We start from the raw sequence: 16732 nt of genomic DNA on the forward strand, positions 1-16732 counted from the left end.
TAAGCGATTCTCCTGCCTCAGCCTCCAGAGTAGCTGGGATTACAGGCACATGCCACTGCACCCGGCTAATTTTTGTTTTTGTTTTTGTTTTAGTAGAAACGGAGTTTCACCATGTTGGTGAGGCTGGTCTTGAACTCCTGACCTCAAGTGATCCATTCGCCTCAGCCTCCCAAAGTGCTGGGATTACAGGTGTGAGACACCATGCCCAGCCTACACCAATAAAATCTTAAGTTACAATGTCCAGCTGTCTGAACATAACCTCTTACCTTTCCAACTTCCATACTCCCTATTTTCCAGTGCATTTTTCTTTGGTGATATTGAGACCTCCCCTCTTGACCTTCCCCTTATCTTGCAGTCTCAGCCTCCTTCTGACTTTAATTCTGAGCTTATCCATACTAGATTGCTTAATTGGTCACATCTTTTCCCTTTCTTGCTAACATTCCTGGTTTTTTTTTTCTCTCTCTCTCTCTTGCTTTACTACCCCATTTATTCCAAGAGATTTCAGTTCTTAGGTTATTCCAGCCATTGATTCCATTCCTTTACACAGGCTGTGAAATACTGTCAAAGGTAAATTATGTAACCAGGTGAATTGATGCTACACAAATCTGTGTGATATGAGCACTGCTCATCAGTCTTAAGTATTTCTCTCCCTCCTGTTTCTCTGCTCTCTTCAATTCCCCTATGTATTTTATGCCTCAGTTTCCCAGAATATAGAAGCCTTTTTTAGAAACCTTCCTAACATTTCTCTCTACTTTTCTATAAACTTACTTCCACTTGCACCTGCTGTTATCTCCTTCTCAGTGACAGAAACTTATTCAATATACATTCATTATATTACATCTCTTTTGAGCATTTGTTTTCTATACCATATATCTTAATTTTTCACATTTTCTCTTTTTTACATGCTAAGCTTTGATTTGTTCTGTAAGTTCTACCTCTACAATAAAAATGTAGGCTTTTTGAGAAGTGAGAGTATTAGTTCTTATGTCACATAGTTCTTTACATATTCTTTAAATATTCTTTACATGTCAACTTGGCATATAGTTGAATTAAATTAAATTTCTTTACCGTAGAAACTCCTTGCCTTGCTGTATCTCTTAGATTTTTATGGTTCTTAATAATATGATGTTTTGGCAATTGGTTTAAGCATAAACTGTTGTTTTATTTTCTTTACATTCATAAATCATGTCTTAAAATATCAAGAAATCCTAGTTCTGACTGGTCCACTTAATGTAATTCCATTCTTCAGCAGCATTAGGTAATATTCTTTAATATTGATTGTGATGATGGTTATTATAAGACACCATCAAGTGGACCAATATATGCATTATGGGAATTCCAAAAGGGGAAGAGAGAGGAAAAGGGAGGGGAGAGACTATTTGAAGAAATTATTGCCATACTTCCCAAATTTGAGGAAAGACATGAATCCAGAAGTCCGCACAGGCCAGTGAATTCTATGTAGGAAAAACACTAAAAGATCCACAATGAGACACATTATGATCAAACTGTCCAAAAACAAAGAGAGAATCTCGACAGCAACAAGAGAAAAGTGGCTTATCACATACAGGGACCCTCAGTATGATTATTAGTAGATTTCTCACCAGAAACCTTGGAGGCCAGAAAGCAATGGAATGATGTAAAGTCCTGAAATTTAAAAGCAAACAAACAAACAAACAAAACACAAACTGTCAACCAAGGATTCTGTATCCTGGCCAAGCGTGATGGCTTATACCTGTAATCCCAGCACTTTGGAGGCCCAGGCAGGCAGATCACCTGAGGTCAGGAGTTCAAGACCAGCCTGTCCATCATGGCAAAGCTCTGTCTCTACTGAAAATACAAAAATTAGCTGGGTGTGGTGGCAGGTGCCTATAGTCCCAGCTACTCAGGAGGCTGAGGCATGAGAATCGCTTGAACCCGGGAGGCGGAAGTTGCAGTGAGCAGAGATCGCACCACTGCACTCCAGCCTGGGTGACAGAGCGAGACTCCGTCTCAGTAAGTAAATAAATAAATAAAATAAGTTTGTATTGTTCAAGTGAGATTGTTATAAGTTTCAGATGTTAATTATAATACCCAAGGTAATCATTAGGAAAATAACTAAAAAATCAAATAGTACACTATAAAAAAGTATTAGGAAAATAACTAAAAATCGAAATAGTACACTAAAAAAAATCAACAAAATACCAAAAAAGAGTAGTAATGGAAGAATTGAGGAAGAAAAAACATATAACACATGCAGAAAACAAATAGCAGAAGCAAATCCTTCTGTGTCAATAATCACATTAAATATAAATTTATTAAACTTTCCCATTAAAAGAAAAACTTAGCAGATTAAATAAGAAAATCAGGGTCTATTTATATACTGTCTACAAGAGATGCACTTTAGATACAAGGACACAAAAGAGGTTGAAAGCAAAAGGATTGAAAAAGATATTCCAAACAAATATTAATGGTAACCAGAAGAGAGTTGGGAGGCTTTATTATTGTCAGACAAAACAGGCTTTAAGTCACAAAAGGTTACAAGAGCCAAAGAATGATGCTATATATTGGTAAAAGGTTCGTTACTGCAAGAATGTACAACACTTAAAAACCCAACAGAGGAGCCCCAAAATATATGAAGCAAAAATTGATATAATTAAAGGGTGAAATAGACCTCATATTAGTTTGAGACTTAATACTTTTAAAAATGTGTGTTACCGTCTGTGAACCTCACACGGAAGATAAATAAGAAAATAAAGACTTAAGCAATGTATAAACCAGGTAGACCTAACAGTCATACACAAGACACTGAACCCAACAACAGGAGATTGTACATTCTTAAGTGTACATGGAACGTTCTCCAGGATAAACCATAGGTTAGGCCACAACTTAATAAATTGAAAAGATTGAACTCATACAAATTATCTTTTTCTGTCATAATGTAATGAAACTAGAAATTAATAACAAGGAAAACTGGAAAATTCACAAGTATGTGGAATTAAAGAACACACTCTTAACTAGTGGATCAAATATGAAATCACCAGGGAAGTTAGGAAGTAACTGAGACAAGTGAAAATGAAACACAATGTACTAAAACTTACAAGATGCTGCAAAAGCATCCCTAAGAGGGAAATTTATATCTGTAAGTACATTAAAGAAGAAGAAAGATCCCAAGTTAGTAACCTAACTAAGCACCTTAAGGAATTAGAAAAGGAAGAGCACTTTAAACCCAAAGATAGCAGCAGGAAGGAAATAATAAAGGTTAGAGCAGAGATAAATAAAATAGAGAATAGAAAAGCTGTAGAGAAAATCAACAAAACCAAAAATTGATTCTTTGAAAAGCTCAACAAAATTGACAAATCTCTAGCTAGAAGGACTAACAAAAAAAAGAGGACTTAATTACTAAGATTAGAAATGCAAGTAGAGGCCTCACTACCAATTTTACGTAAATAAAAAGTTATAAGAAAACAACCTTGCCTCAACAAATTAGATAACCTAGATAAAATGGTCAAATTTGTAGAAACACAATCAACCAAACCCAACTCAAGAAGAAATAAAAATCTGCATAGACCTATAACCAGTAAGGAAATTAAATCAGTAATAAAAAATATTCCAAGAAAGAAAAGCCATGGGCTACATGGATTCACTGGTGAATTCTGCCAGACATTTCAAGAAAAATTCACACCATTTTTTTTCAAACTCTCCTAAATATTGAAGAGAAGGTAAACACTTCGTAACTCAGTCAGTGAGGCCAGCATTATCCTTATCCTAAAGGCAAACAAAGACACTACAAGAAAACTACAGACCAATATCTTTTGTGAATGTAAATGCAAAAATACTCAACAAAATACTAGCAAACCAAATTTAGCCACATATTAAAAGAAGTACATCATTCGCAAGTGGAATTTACTCCTAGAATGCAAAGATAGTTCAACATATGAAGATCAGTCAATTTAATACTTCACATTAATAGAATGAAGAAAAAACCCACGTGATCAGCTCAATTAATGCGGAAAAGGCGTATGACAAAATTCAACACCGCTTTGTGATAAAAATACTCCAATCAGGAATAGAAAGAACTTCCTTAACGTGTTAAAAAGTATTGTATGGAAACTCACAGCTAACAGGATACTGAATGGTGAAAGACCAAAAGCTTGCTTTCTTAAGATCAGAAACAAGGATGCCCACTTCCACTGCTTCTGATCAACATGGTACTGGAAGTTCTAGCCAGAGCAGGTAGGCAAGAAAAAGAAATAAAAGGCATCTACATGGGAAGAGATGAAGTAAAAATTAACCCTGTTCACAGATGACATGATCTTATATGTAGAAATCCCTAAGGAATCCACATAAAAATCTTAGATATAATAAATGAATTCAGCAAAGTTGCAGGATATAAAATTAACCCACAAAACTAGTTGTATTTCTATGTATTTGCAATGAAAAATCCAAAAAGGAAATTGAGAAAAAAATTCCATTTGCAATGGTATCAAAAAGAATAAAATAATTAGGGATTAATTTAGCCATGAAGGCAAGAGAGTGTCCCTTTTCCCTTGAGTGGTCTTGGCACCTTTTGGCACCTTTGTTGGAAATCAATTTACCATATATATGAGGATTTATTTCTGGATTCTAGATTCTATTCTGTTGGTGTATATATCCTTCTGCAGCAGTACCACACTGTTTCGATTACTGTAGCATTAAAGCAAATTTTAAAATCAGGAAGCATGAGTTCTTCAACTTTTTTCTTTTTCAAATTGTTTTGGCTATTCATGGTTCCTTGAGATTCCACATGAATATTAGGGTGAGTTTTCCTATTTTTGCAAAAACACCATTGGGATTTTGATAGGGATTGCATTAACGTTATAGATCACTTTGAGTAGTATTGTTTTCTTAAAAATATTAAGTCTTCCAATTCAAGCACACACATGCCTCTCCATCTATGTCTTCTTTAATTTATTTCAACAATGTTGTATAGTTTTCAGTGTATAGTAAGTATATACCCAAAGGAATTGAAAGCTGAGGCTCAAACAGATCAGATACTTACACATGTTTGTGTAAGTATCTGATCTGTTTGAGCCTCAGCTTTCAGTTTATGATAGTCAAAAGTAGCCTCAGCATTATTTATAGTAGCGAAAAGGTAGAAACAACCTAGGTGTCCATCAACAATGAATAAACAAAACATGGTACAGTAGTCCACCTTTATACAATGTTTTGCTGTCCACGGTTTCAGTTACCCTCAGTAAAGTACAATAAGACATTTTGAGAGAGACAGACCACATCTACATAATTCTATTATAGTATATTGCTTTATTTTATTAGTTATTATTAACCTCTTACCATGCCTAAGGTATAAATTGAACTTTATCATAGGTATGTTTGTATAGGAAAAAAAATAGTATATATAGGGTTCAGTAGTATTTGTAGTTTCAGGTATCCACTGGTGATCTTGGAACATACTCACCACAGATAAGGGGGGACCACAGTATATAAATAAAATGGAATATTATTCCACTATACAAAGGAAGTTCTGTTACATGCTACAACATGGAAGGACTTTGAAAACATTAGCTAAGTGAAAGAAGCCAGACACAAAAGAAAAAGTACTCCACTTACATGAAGTGTCTAAAATGGGCAAATTTGTAGAGATAGAAAGTAGATCAGAAGTTATTGGGGATTGTGGGGAAGGGAATTAAGAGTTACTGTTTAATGGTTGCAAAGTGTTTCTGTTTGGTGTCATAAAATGTTTTGGAGATAGTGGTGATGGTTGCACAACATTGTGAATGTGATAAATGCCACTGAATTGTACACCCAAGAATGGTAAATTTTGGCAAATGTTATGTTGTATATATTTTATCATAATTTTAAAGAATTAATACACTAAAACCATTGTATTGTGTCCTTTAAGTAGGTAAATTGTATGGTATATGAAGACTATCTCAGTAATTCAGCTCTTAATAAAAGGATACATACTGCCAGGTGCAGTGGCTCATGCCTGTAATTCCAGCACTTTGGGAGGATGAGACAGGCGGATCGCTTGACCTCAAGAGTTTGAAACTAGCCTGGGCAACATGGCAAAAATCTCTTTAAAAAAAAATAAAAACTAGCCTGCCATGGCAGTGTGTGCCAGTGGTCCCAGCTACTTGGGAGGCTGAGCCCGGGAAGGGGAGGTTACAGTGAGCTGAGATCATGCCACTGCACTTCAGTCTGGGTGACAGACTGGGACCCTGTCTGAAAAAAAAAAAAAAGTTACATACTATATGATTGTATTCATTTAAAGTTCAAAAACAGGCTAGATTGACAGTATTAGAAGTCATTATACTTATCTTTATAGAGGAAGGAAGGTAATGTATTCAGAAACATAAATAATAATACCACATGGTAAATGCAACGCTAAGTGATTCCAGGGTGTTAGGAGAGCATATGGAACAGTCTATCCATGTGGCATTAGCAGAGAGTAAAGAGGTTGGAATGCACCTCTAAGCAGACATGGTGGTGTATACAAAAGCCAGAAGTCTAGCAAATGCAGGGGATACAGGGAAGTCCGTGCTCCTGTGTGAATTTGCTGTAACATGAAATGTTAAGCAAGGCACGGTGGGAGATGAGTTGGAGAAGCAGAAAAGATCTAGAAAGTAGATAAACTGGGTTAGAATCTTGGATTTAGCATGTAGGTGGAAGGGAGGTAACAGGTTTTAAGGAGGGAAGTAATGTGGTTAGATGTGTATTTTATTTAGATCACAGTGGGTGGCCGTGTAGGCAATGGATTTGAAGTTAAGTAACTTGCCCCAGTAGCAGGGCTGTGATTTAAAGCCAGATCTATCTGATTCCAGTAGGTAGGTTTGCCATCAAATCGAGTAGGAACTGAGGTTTTCTTTGAAGCCATCAGGCTTCTACTTAGAAAGGAGATTCAAAAAAATGAGACGAGCATAAATTGTTCCCTAGGTGTTTCTTCCTTCATATCTTGCCATCCTGAGATATTTTTAATAGAAGTATTTAGAAATCCTGGCTTTGGTTATTTATTTTAGAAAAGAATTTGATTTCTTTTTAATGGACAAAAAGGGATTAGTAGAATTTTTTTTACTCTCTGTTTAGTCGAAGCCTGATTCTTCAAACACTAGATCAAAAATCGCTTCTCAGGTACTAAATTTGCAAGCAAGTATAAGTATTATGATAAAAGATTATAGCAAAAGTAATGATCCTTTAAGTTTAAAGTAGAATGCAGTGGGTTTTAACCAAACAGGTTAAGTGGTTCTCATATGAATATCTAAATAAAGGTATGAACTAGAGGAACTTTGAAGAACACTTAAATTTATATGTCCTAATATAAATATGACAAGCAATACTGAGGGAAATTATATATCTGCTGTTCTCAATAATAAAAATTATCTAACAAAAGGTCAAAAAGTAATTGTAAAATAGTAGATACATAGCTTTATAAAACTGAGCATCACAGATTTTTTTATCTCTAATTTCATCTCATTTATTTATTTTATAGGCCTACACAAGTGAAATGGCAGCTGATGGTAGCTAGTTGTTTCAGAAGAAGTGGTAAATGCTTTAGTTTTATTCATTTTGTAGATATTTTGCTTCTTTCCTTTTAGGTAATTATGCATATAAATGTGTTCCAGTTGCATATCTGTTTATTAAAATACTAACTTTTTATAACTGTACATAATTCAAAGCATTGTATGAAAAACACAATAATTACTACATACAAAAAAGTTATGCTTACAAAATGGGTATTAATCATGTATTCCAATACTTGTCTTAAAAACAGATTTGTTATTTCTCAAAGTTAACATGTAATCATTTTCACAAGTTAGCCACAGAAAAAAATAGGCATACTGTATACATTATATTTCCATTTTCTACTCAGTTAATTCTAAATGTCCTGTGTGCTCGGCCAAATTTATGACACTTGAGAAGCCTGAGAAAAGCTCACACTGAGACAAGTGTGACTATATGTTTTTTATACCAAAGATCACTGGCTATCTTGGTTTGTGTTTTTGTTACTGCTTTTATTAAATTCTTGCTGATGACACATATCCTGAAGGATAGAGATGCTATTAGTTTTAGGCTAACTGTGAAGTGAATAATATGCATAAAATATCAAAGATCAAGCTGGGAGAGAAATGTGAACAAATTTATAATCCCTCTTGTAGAGCATAAAAATGACCCAGGAAAAGAAAGTATTCAATCTAAGGGAAGAGGGAAGCACAAGTTTTGAAAGTGTTGGCAGTTTGTTCTCACCCAGTTTCGGGGGAGGTTTCCTTCTTTATCTCTGTGAGCACCTTCAGAATGGCATCAGAAATGTTTTAATACATAACTCAGTGTATTCCTCAAATCATTTTAGGGGGGATCTGTAATTCCTATTGAATGTACAACATGACTATACTATATATTCAATTTATATCAACATGAGTTCTCAATTGCCTATGTTCATTTCAACGTCAGTCATATAGAAAGTATATATATACATATGAACTATTCTAAATGATTTAAAGACATAGCCTGCTTCAGTTATGGAAGTACAGGATAGAAGCAGCAGCTAGCATTGAGAACTGGCTTTGGGTCAGATGCTTCCTGTCTCTATTTCATCCCTCTTGTAGAGAGAGGCCCAGAGAGATTTATAACTCATTTGCTAAGATTTTAGGAAAGATCTTTGACCCAAATTCGTTTTTCCTATTTTGGCTGCTACATGAAGCTAAATTATTTTGTTATAAAATAAATTGCTTTCTATAAACTTTCTAATGTTTAAAAAACTGTAAAGGCCGGACACAGTGGCTCACGCCTGTAATTCCAGCACTTTGGGAGGCTGAGGCTGGCAGATCACGAGGTCAAGAGATCGAGACCATCCTGGCCAACATGGTGAAACCCCATCTCTACTAATAATACAAAAATTAGCTGGGCTTGGTGGTGCACGCCTGTAGTCCCAGCTACTCGGGAGGCTGAGGCAGGAGAATCACTTGAAGCCAGGAGGCGAAGGTTGGAGGTTGCAGTGAGCCGAGATTGCGCCACTGCACTCACTCCAGCCTGGTGACAGAACAAGACTCCATCTCAAAAAACAAAAAACAAAAAACATAAAAACATTTATTTATTCATTCATTCATTCATTCATTCATTCATTTTGAGACAGAGTTTTACTCTGTCACCCAGGCTGGCCTGCAGTGGCACTAATCTCAGCTCACTGCAACTTCCACCTCCTGGGTTCAAGCGATTCTCCTGTATCAGCCTCCCCAGTAGCTGGGTTTATAGGTGTGTGCCACCATGGCCAGTTAATTTTTGTATTTTTAGTAGAGAAGGGGTTTCACCATGTTGCCCAGGCTGGTCTCAAACTCCTGGCCTCAAGTGGTCCACCCACCTCAGCCTCCCAAAATGCTGGGATTAAAGGAGTGAGCCACCACGCCCAGCCCAAAAAAACTATAAAAACATCTTAAATATTTTCCAACTAAATGAATGACATTGACATTACTATAAGTATATAACTTAGATTATTTTTAAATTTGTCAGTTCATCTGGAATAATCTTTTTTTAGAAAATTGAGTGGATCTTAATTTTTGCCACTAAAATATTTAAAGTGAACCAGGCTCAGCAATGTGCGTCTATAGTCCCAGCTACTCTGGAGGCTAAGACACGAGGATTGTTTCAGCTCAGGAGTTTATAGGCTGTAGTACTTAATGGTTGTGCCTGTGAATAGCCACTGTACTCCAGCCTGGGCAACAGAGTGAGACCTCGTCTCTTTAAAAAAAAAAAAAAAAAAAAAAAAGGGAAGAAGCTAAATTTCAGCTATCACCCATTTACTTCTGCTTTCACCCTTATTTCAAATTTATTTTATCTATACATTTTTCTTCTAAAAGTTATATTAAGTGGTATATAAAACATGAAACCTTTCTATTAAACCATTAAATAGCCAGTATATCAGTTAAAATTAATATTTTTCTGAATCCTGTTAGTTTCTATAATTTGCTAATATATTTTTCTCTTGTTTGTTTATAGGTAACTACCAAAAAGCATTAGATACTTATAAAGATACTCACAGAAAATTTCCAGAAAATGTCGAATGTAAGTGGCATTACATAATGTAACTTTGAAGTGATAAGTTCTCATATTTTATGTTCTAATATATAATTACCTTTGCTATAGTAATTGTATACGTAAATACCAACCTATAATTTGTGATACATATTTTAAATATTTTTATAGGATCAGAAAATTTGACTATGCAAGTACATATTTTTATGTAACTAATTGTTGATGGATTTAAATATACCGCAGAATTTTCTTTAATACTAAAAAAATACATATTTCAGAGTTCTATAGAATTTTAAGAAAGCATTTTGGCCTATGGTTGATTTTTCAAAGTTTGTAAACCTGTGGTATTTTATAGGAAAGACATTTTTAACTGTCCATTTTAGTAAACAACTTCTAAAGGTTGAGAAAATAATTTTAGGGTTTATAAAAATTGAACATTAATAATCTTGCTGATATAATAGCAAATAATTTTTTTTTAGACAGAGTCTTGCTCTGTTGCCCAGGCTAGAGTGCAGTGGTGTGATCTCAGCTCACCACAACCTCCACCTCCTGAGTTCAAGTGATTCTCCTGCCTCAGCCTCCCTAGTAGCTGGGACTCTAGGCGCGCACCACTGTGCCTGGCTAATTTTTGTATTTTTAGTAGAGACGGGTTTTACTATGTTGGCCAGGATGTTCTCAAACTCCTGACGTCGTGATCCACCTACCTTGGCTTCCCAAAGTGCTGGGATTACAGGCGTGAGCCACTGTTCCTGGCCGCAAATAATTTTTAATGTTACTTCAATTTTAAAACATTATGTTAATATGCTGCGTACTCAGTTGTAAAGTTATCTTTGTAGAAGATATTCATTTATTTACTATCTTGTTGCACAGTGGATTGATGCAACTTACAGTAATAATGTGAAGTATGGCAGTAACAACAAAATCAAGAAAAACGTAAAGTAAGCACAGTCATATGCCACATGTTCTCACTAAACTATAAATTTGTCCCTGAATAGCCTTGCAGCCAAAGGAAAGAGAAAAGTTACAAGCAGTTGTACAATTTTTACTGTTTTATGTGGAAATATAAAGCAATTTATTGGGAAGAAGAAGTATCTCTTCAACTCTTAATTCACTTCTGTTTAGACATTGAGAGATACAGTAGATAAAATCATTGAAAGATACAGTAGATACTTTCTTAAATAACATCCCTATAGCAAATAAAATAATATGCTGGAAACGACCATGTTAAAATTTGTTCTTCAAGGCTGGGCACAGTGGCTCACGCCTGTAATCCCAGCACTTTGGGAGGCTGAGGTGGGCAGATCACCTGAGGTCAGGAGTTGAAGACCAGCCTGGCCAATAGAGTGAGATTCTGTCTCAAAATAAATAAATAAATAAATAAATAAATAAATAAATAAATTTGTTCTTCAATGACAATGAACACAAAACAATGCATTACAATTTAGTGAAAACAAATCTTTTCTGAGCCAAGTTTTCTAATGGCCAAGGATTAGATGTACTACGTGTTTCTTCATTAATATATTTCTCCATTTGGCTTTCTAGAAAAGCTCAACAGCAGTTAGCTCAGTTATGGTCTTTGGTAGGAGTGTAGGAGCAGGGTGTTCTCTAATGCTGATTAGAAGTAGACTCATTAACTTAACAGCAGTAGTTTTCACAAATACCAATCAGGAAATAGGCTACATGGGAATTACTTCTAGAATTTTTTTTTTTTTTTGGAGATGGAGTTTTCTTCTTGTCTCCTAGGCTGGAGTGCAGTGGTGCCATCTTGGCTCACTGCAACCTCTGCCTCCTGGGTTGAAGAGATTCTCCTGCTTCAGTGTCCCTAGTAGTTGGGATTACAGGCACACGCCACCACGCCCAACTAATTTTTGTTTTTAGTAGAGACGGGGGCTCTACTAAAAACAAAATCACTCTTCAAGCGATTCTCTTGCTTCAGCCTCCCAAATTGCTAGGATTGCAGGTGTGAGCCACCATGCCCGGCCTAGAACTTTTTTAAAGTACAAATTTCTAGCCCTACCTAGAAAGATTTTCATTTAGATTTACAGTGGATGCAGGCGTCTGTTTTTTCCTATTTCTTTTTAAAGAACTTTCTATGTGATTCTTAATCTCAGTCACATTAGAGAACTAGTGCTTTAGAGATTAAATGAGAGATAGCAGTAATAACTTTTCTTGAAAGTGGAACAACCCAAAAGTCTGCTAGGCAAGAGTTTCTCAGCCTTGGCACCTTTGACATTTGGGATTGTGCAATTCCACATTGTGGGAGGCCATCCAGGGGGTTATGGAATGTTTGGTAAAATCCCTGGCCTCTGTCCAATAGATTAGCTAGTAGCTCTCTCACCCCTAGATATGAAAACCAGAAATGTCTCTAGACATTGCCAGTGTCCCTTGGGGGTGCAAAATTGATGCCAGTTGAGAACTCTTGAAGTAACCATAGCACCTCTGCACTGGACCGGAAAAGGGAATGTCTTCAAGGAAGGCCAGGTTTTTTTCTTTAGAGTATGAGTCACTCTAAGAATCAAATGAATGATTGTCTATGCCATAGAGGGTGTCTAAGATAACTTTGGCCTATTTAATTTTCAAAACAAATGTAATCAATAGTCTACCTTAACTGTAGTCGTAGAAAAAACATTTACACCCATGGAATGTGCTGTTTTAAGAAGACTAGTTTTCTGGATAAAACTAGCAGGATAATTTAGTTTTAAAACATATTCTTCACCAAAAATTGACCTGCTTTACAGAGTTACAGATGATGTACTAAATTTCAGAGAACATCCACCAAAAATAATGATTTTTACTTTACATTAAGTGTTTCTGGCTGTGCGTGATGGCTCATGTCTGTAATCTCCACACTTTGGGACACCAAGGCCGGAGGATTGCTTGAGCCCAGGAATTCAAGACCAGCCTGGGAAACATGGCAAGACCTCAACTCTTCTAAATATGAAAAAAATATCAGGGCATGGTGGCGTGCATCTATAGTTCCACCTGCTCGGGAGGCTGAGACGGAAGGATCGCTTGAACCCAGGAGTTCCAAACTGCAGTGAGCTGTGATTGTGCCAGTGCACTCCAGCCTGGGCATCTCTAAATCTCTTAAAAAAAAAAAAATTCCTAAGCCAATCTTTATTTGCAGAAAGTACAAATTACCTTCTTATTCTGAATTATTAATATAAATGTATATGCAAATGCAATTTTTATAGTAATGTGTGATATTTTAAGTTACTTTATACTATTAACTTTTACAATACTTTATGGTCTTTTTTTTTTTTTTGAGACAGCGTCTCACTCTGTCACCCAGGCTAGAGTGCAGTGGTGCGATCTCGGCTCACTGCAACCTCTGCTGTCCAGGTTCAAGTGATTCTCCTGCCTCAGCCTCCCGAGTAGCTGGGATTACAGGTGCCTGCCACCATGCCCGGCTAATTTTTGTAGTTTTAGTAGGGATGGGGTTTCACCATCTTGGCCAGGCTGGTCTTGAACTCCTGACCTCATGATCTGCCCGCCTCAGCCTCCCAAAGTGCTGGGATTACAGGCGTGAGCCACCGCGCCTGGTCTACTTTAATGGTCTTAAATTGCTGGTATATTTACAAATTATTGTGGAGTGGAGTGACTATTCTGTTCCAGACGTTGTTCTAGCACTGTGGATGTAGCAGAAAACAAAAGAGACCAAAATCCTTGATGTCATGGAACTTGGTTCTAGTGGGAAAAGACAATAAACAAATAATGTCAGTAGTTATAAGTGCTATGAAGGCAAAACAGGTAAGGAGCTAGAGAATGTGGGAGGGGCTGGTATTTGAGACAGGGTTGTCATGGAACGGCTTTCTGTTAAATTAGCATTTGAGCAGAGACCTGAAAGAATAGACAGAAGCAAGCCATGACGATATGGAGGTCAATGTGGTTGAAGCACAGTGGACGATGTGATGGGGAGAGAGAGGCAGAGTGGGTGTGCCAGGACCTGTGGATCCTCACAGGCCTTAGGTCAGGGCTTCAAATTATATTTCTGGGGAGATGATGAACCATTGGAGAATTTTGTGTGGAAGAATAATACAATTTGACATATGTTTTCAAAAGGTTCTAAAGTGTGATTAACTCAAGCTTCTGTACCTGAGGTCCAAATCAAAAGATTGTTTTGGCTGCTGTATGGAGAATAAGCTGGAGTGGGCAGTACCGAAATGCAAAATCACAGTATTCACTTGGACTAATGGTTTAGCAGTGGAGGTGGGCAGGATGGATTCTGAATATGTATCAAAGGTATCAGTGCCAGCACTTGCTGGCCATTTAGATGTGAGACTTGAGGGAGAGAGTGTCAAGGGTAATTGCACAAATATAGCTCTGGGAGCTGGAAGGATGGAGCTGCCATCCGCTGAGATGTAGGAAACTGGGGAAGAAGCAGCTTTTGGAGGGAAAAATCAAAACCTTTTTTTAGATATGTTGTGTTTGAGCTACCTTTTCGATGTCCAAGAGGATGTATTAAATAGGCACTTAGGGAGAAGTTGGGGGCCATCTTCATATAAATTTATTTCAGTATGTTTAGCACATATTTTTGTGTTCTGTTATTATATATATTATCAGTAATACTTTTGAAAAAATGGAGTGTTCACTAGCTTTAAGACTTTCCTGTTTCTTTATCCATTCATTTGTTCCCCAGAACTTTTACCAACTATTTTTTATGTGCTGGGGATACAACAGATATATCAACTTGATTTCTGCCTCCTAGGACTCACAAATAGTTAACTGATATAGGTTAATAAATGAGATAACTGAAAAATGTGCAAAGTGCTGTCAAAATACAGAGGATCTCTTAACTCTGCCCAAACTAGGGGACGATTGACATAATTAGGTTTTACAGAGGAATTAACATTTGAAGTGGCCTTGAAGGGTACGGAGGGTTTTACCAGGAAGGAAAGGCAGGAACAGGCACTGCAGGTAGACAGTAGCATTAGTAAGGGCAGAGTTAGAGGGATGCAGAGTCTATTTCAAAAGGTAGTCTATTGTGGAAAATGTAGCAGATTGAAGATGTGTTTTCTTATACTACAAACCAAAAAAAGACAGTTTATAAAAACTATAAATGCGGCTGGGTGCGGTGGCACACGCCTGTAATCCCAGCACTTTGGGAGGCCAAGACAGGCGAATCACGAGCCAGGAGTTCAAGACCAGCCTGACCAACATGAGGAAACCCTTGTCTCTACTAAAAATACAAAAAATTAGCTGGGCATAGTGGTGGGCACCTGTGATCCCAGCTACTCAGGAGGCTGAGGCAGGAGAATTGCTTGAACCCAGGAGGCAGAGGTTGCAGTGAGCTGATATTGTGCCAGTGCACTCCAGCCCAGGTGACAGAGCAAGACTCCATCTTAAAAAAAAAAAAAATTATAAATGTACAAGAACAAAGAGATAATTAAATTTTAGGAATGTTTTCTGCTTAGCAGATTAGAAGAACTGCAGAGGTATGTAGGTAGTGGAGAAGTCAGCAGAAGCAAAACAATTCTTGACATAGAACCCCAGGAAATCCCGGGAATTGGAGGCATCAGAAAATGGGAGGGGTGCTGGCTGCTTCTGAAAACAGGAGGGTTGGCTGCAAGTCTGGATGTGATACAGCTAGATTTTCAAATGCCCTACCTAAATCGTACAGCAGGAATTTAGGCAGAATGCAATGATGTTGTTGGTGGATGATGTCGGGAGATGTATTTGAAAGATATTTAATAGAGCCAAAATGATTAATTCTGGGACGAAGCTTCCAGAAGAAGGATCAGGCAGCAATATTTGCTGTTCTGCAGCCTCTGCTGGTGATACCCAGGCAAACAGGGTCTGGAGTAGACCTCCAGCAAACTCTAACAGACCTGCAGCTGAGGGGCTTGTCTGTTAGAAGGAAGACTAAAAAACAGAAAGGAATAGCATCAACATCAACAAAAAGGATACCCACAAAAAAAAAAAAGCCTACCGACCAAAAAAAGTCCAGGACCAGACAGATTCACAGCCAAATTCTACCAGAGGTGCAAAGAGGAGCTGGTACCATTCCTTCTGAAACTATTCCAGTCAATAGAAAAAGAGGGAATACTCCCTAACTCATTTTATGAGGCCAGCATCATCCTGATACCAAAGCCACACAGAGACACAACAAAAAAAGAGAATTTTAGACCAATATCCCTGATGAACATCTGTGTCTCTGGATGGATGAGTAATGAGTAACTTTTATTTTTTGTTTTTTACCTTTGTATGTTTTACAAATTCTCTATAATGACCTGCATTGCAGTTGTATTGAAGGAAAATATTATTTTTAAATGAGATAATAAAAATATTTTAAAGTAATTTAGACCACAAATGGCAAAGGCCATTCTTACAGATGTAAAGACAAAATTATTGTGTTTTTTAGCATCTATTGCATGTTTTTAAAATGTTGCTAATTTTAGAAACACAAGCTTGAATGAAAAAGCAAATTCCAGGAGACTGTATACAGAACAATACCATTTTTATAAGACCCAGTAGCAAGCAGAACTAAACAATATGTCATCTGGTGATATGTATAAAGTGATCGAAGATTTTGTTGTTGTTATTGTATACAAGACATGATTAACACAAAACTTTTTATTGTGATTATTTTATATATATTTGATGTCAACTGTAAGACCAGCCACTGTAAAATACATCTTTTTTATCTTCCTAGTGCTTTGCACAGTGTGAATAATACTTATTTTAAAAATGAATTTACTGACAGTAATAACATTAGTAATGATTATTATAT

General features: G+C 36.7%; 1 protein-coding gene across 50 annotated transcripts in view; it reads left to right on the forward strand.

Annotated features, from left to right (window-relative positions):
- IFT88 (intraflagellar transport 88) overlaps window positions 1-16732 on the forward strand; it is a 124884-nt gene that overhangs the window by 79648 nt on the left and 28504 nt on the right. For all 50 annotated transcript variants that reach the window (XR_010150292.1, XR_010150293.1, XR_010150290.1 and 47 more), the window contains 2 exon segments: window positions 7466-7518; window positions 9967-10032. Coding sequence is in view for 41 of the 50 variants with exons in the window: in XM_009426641.4 (XP_009424916.4) it covers window positions 7466-7518; window positions 9967-10032 (119 nt within the window). In the remaining 9 variants the exon portion in view is untranslated.

The sequence above is a fragment of the Pan troglodytes genome, chromosome 14 (assembly GCF_028858775.2).
Source record: "Pan troglodytes isolate AG18354 chromosome 14, NHGRI_mPanTro3-v2.0_pri, whole genome shotgun sequence".
Classification (NCBI taxonomy): Eukaryota; Metazoa; Chordata; class Mammalia; order Primates; family Hominidae; genus Pan; species Pan troglodytes.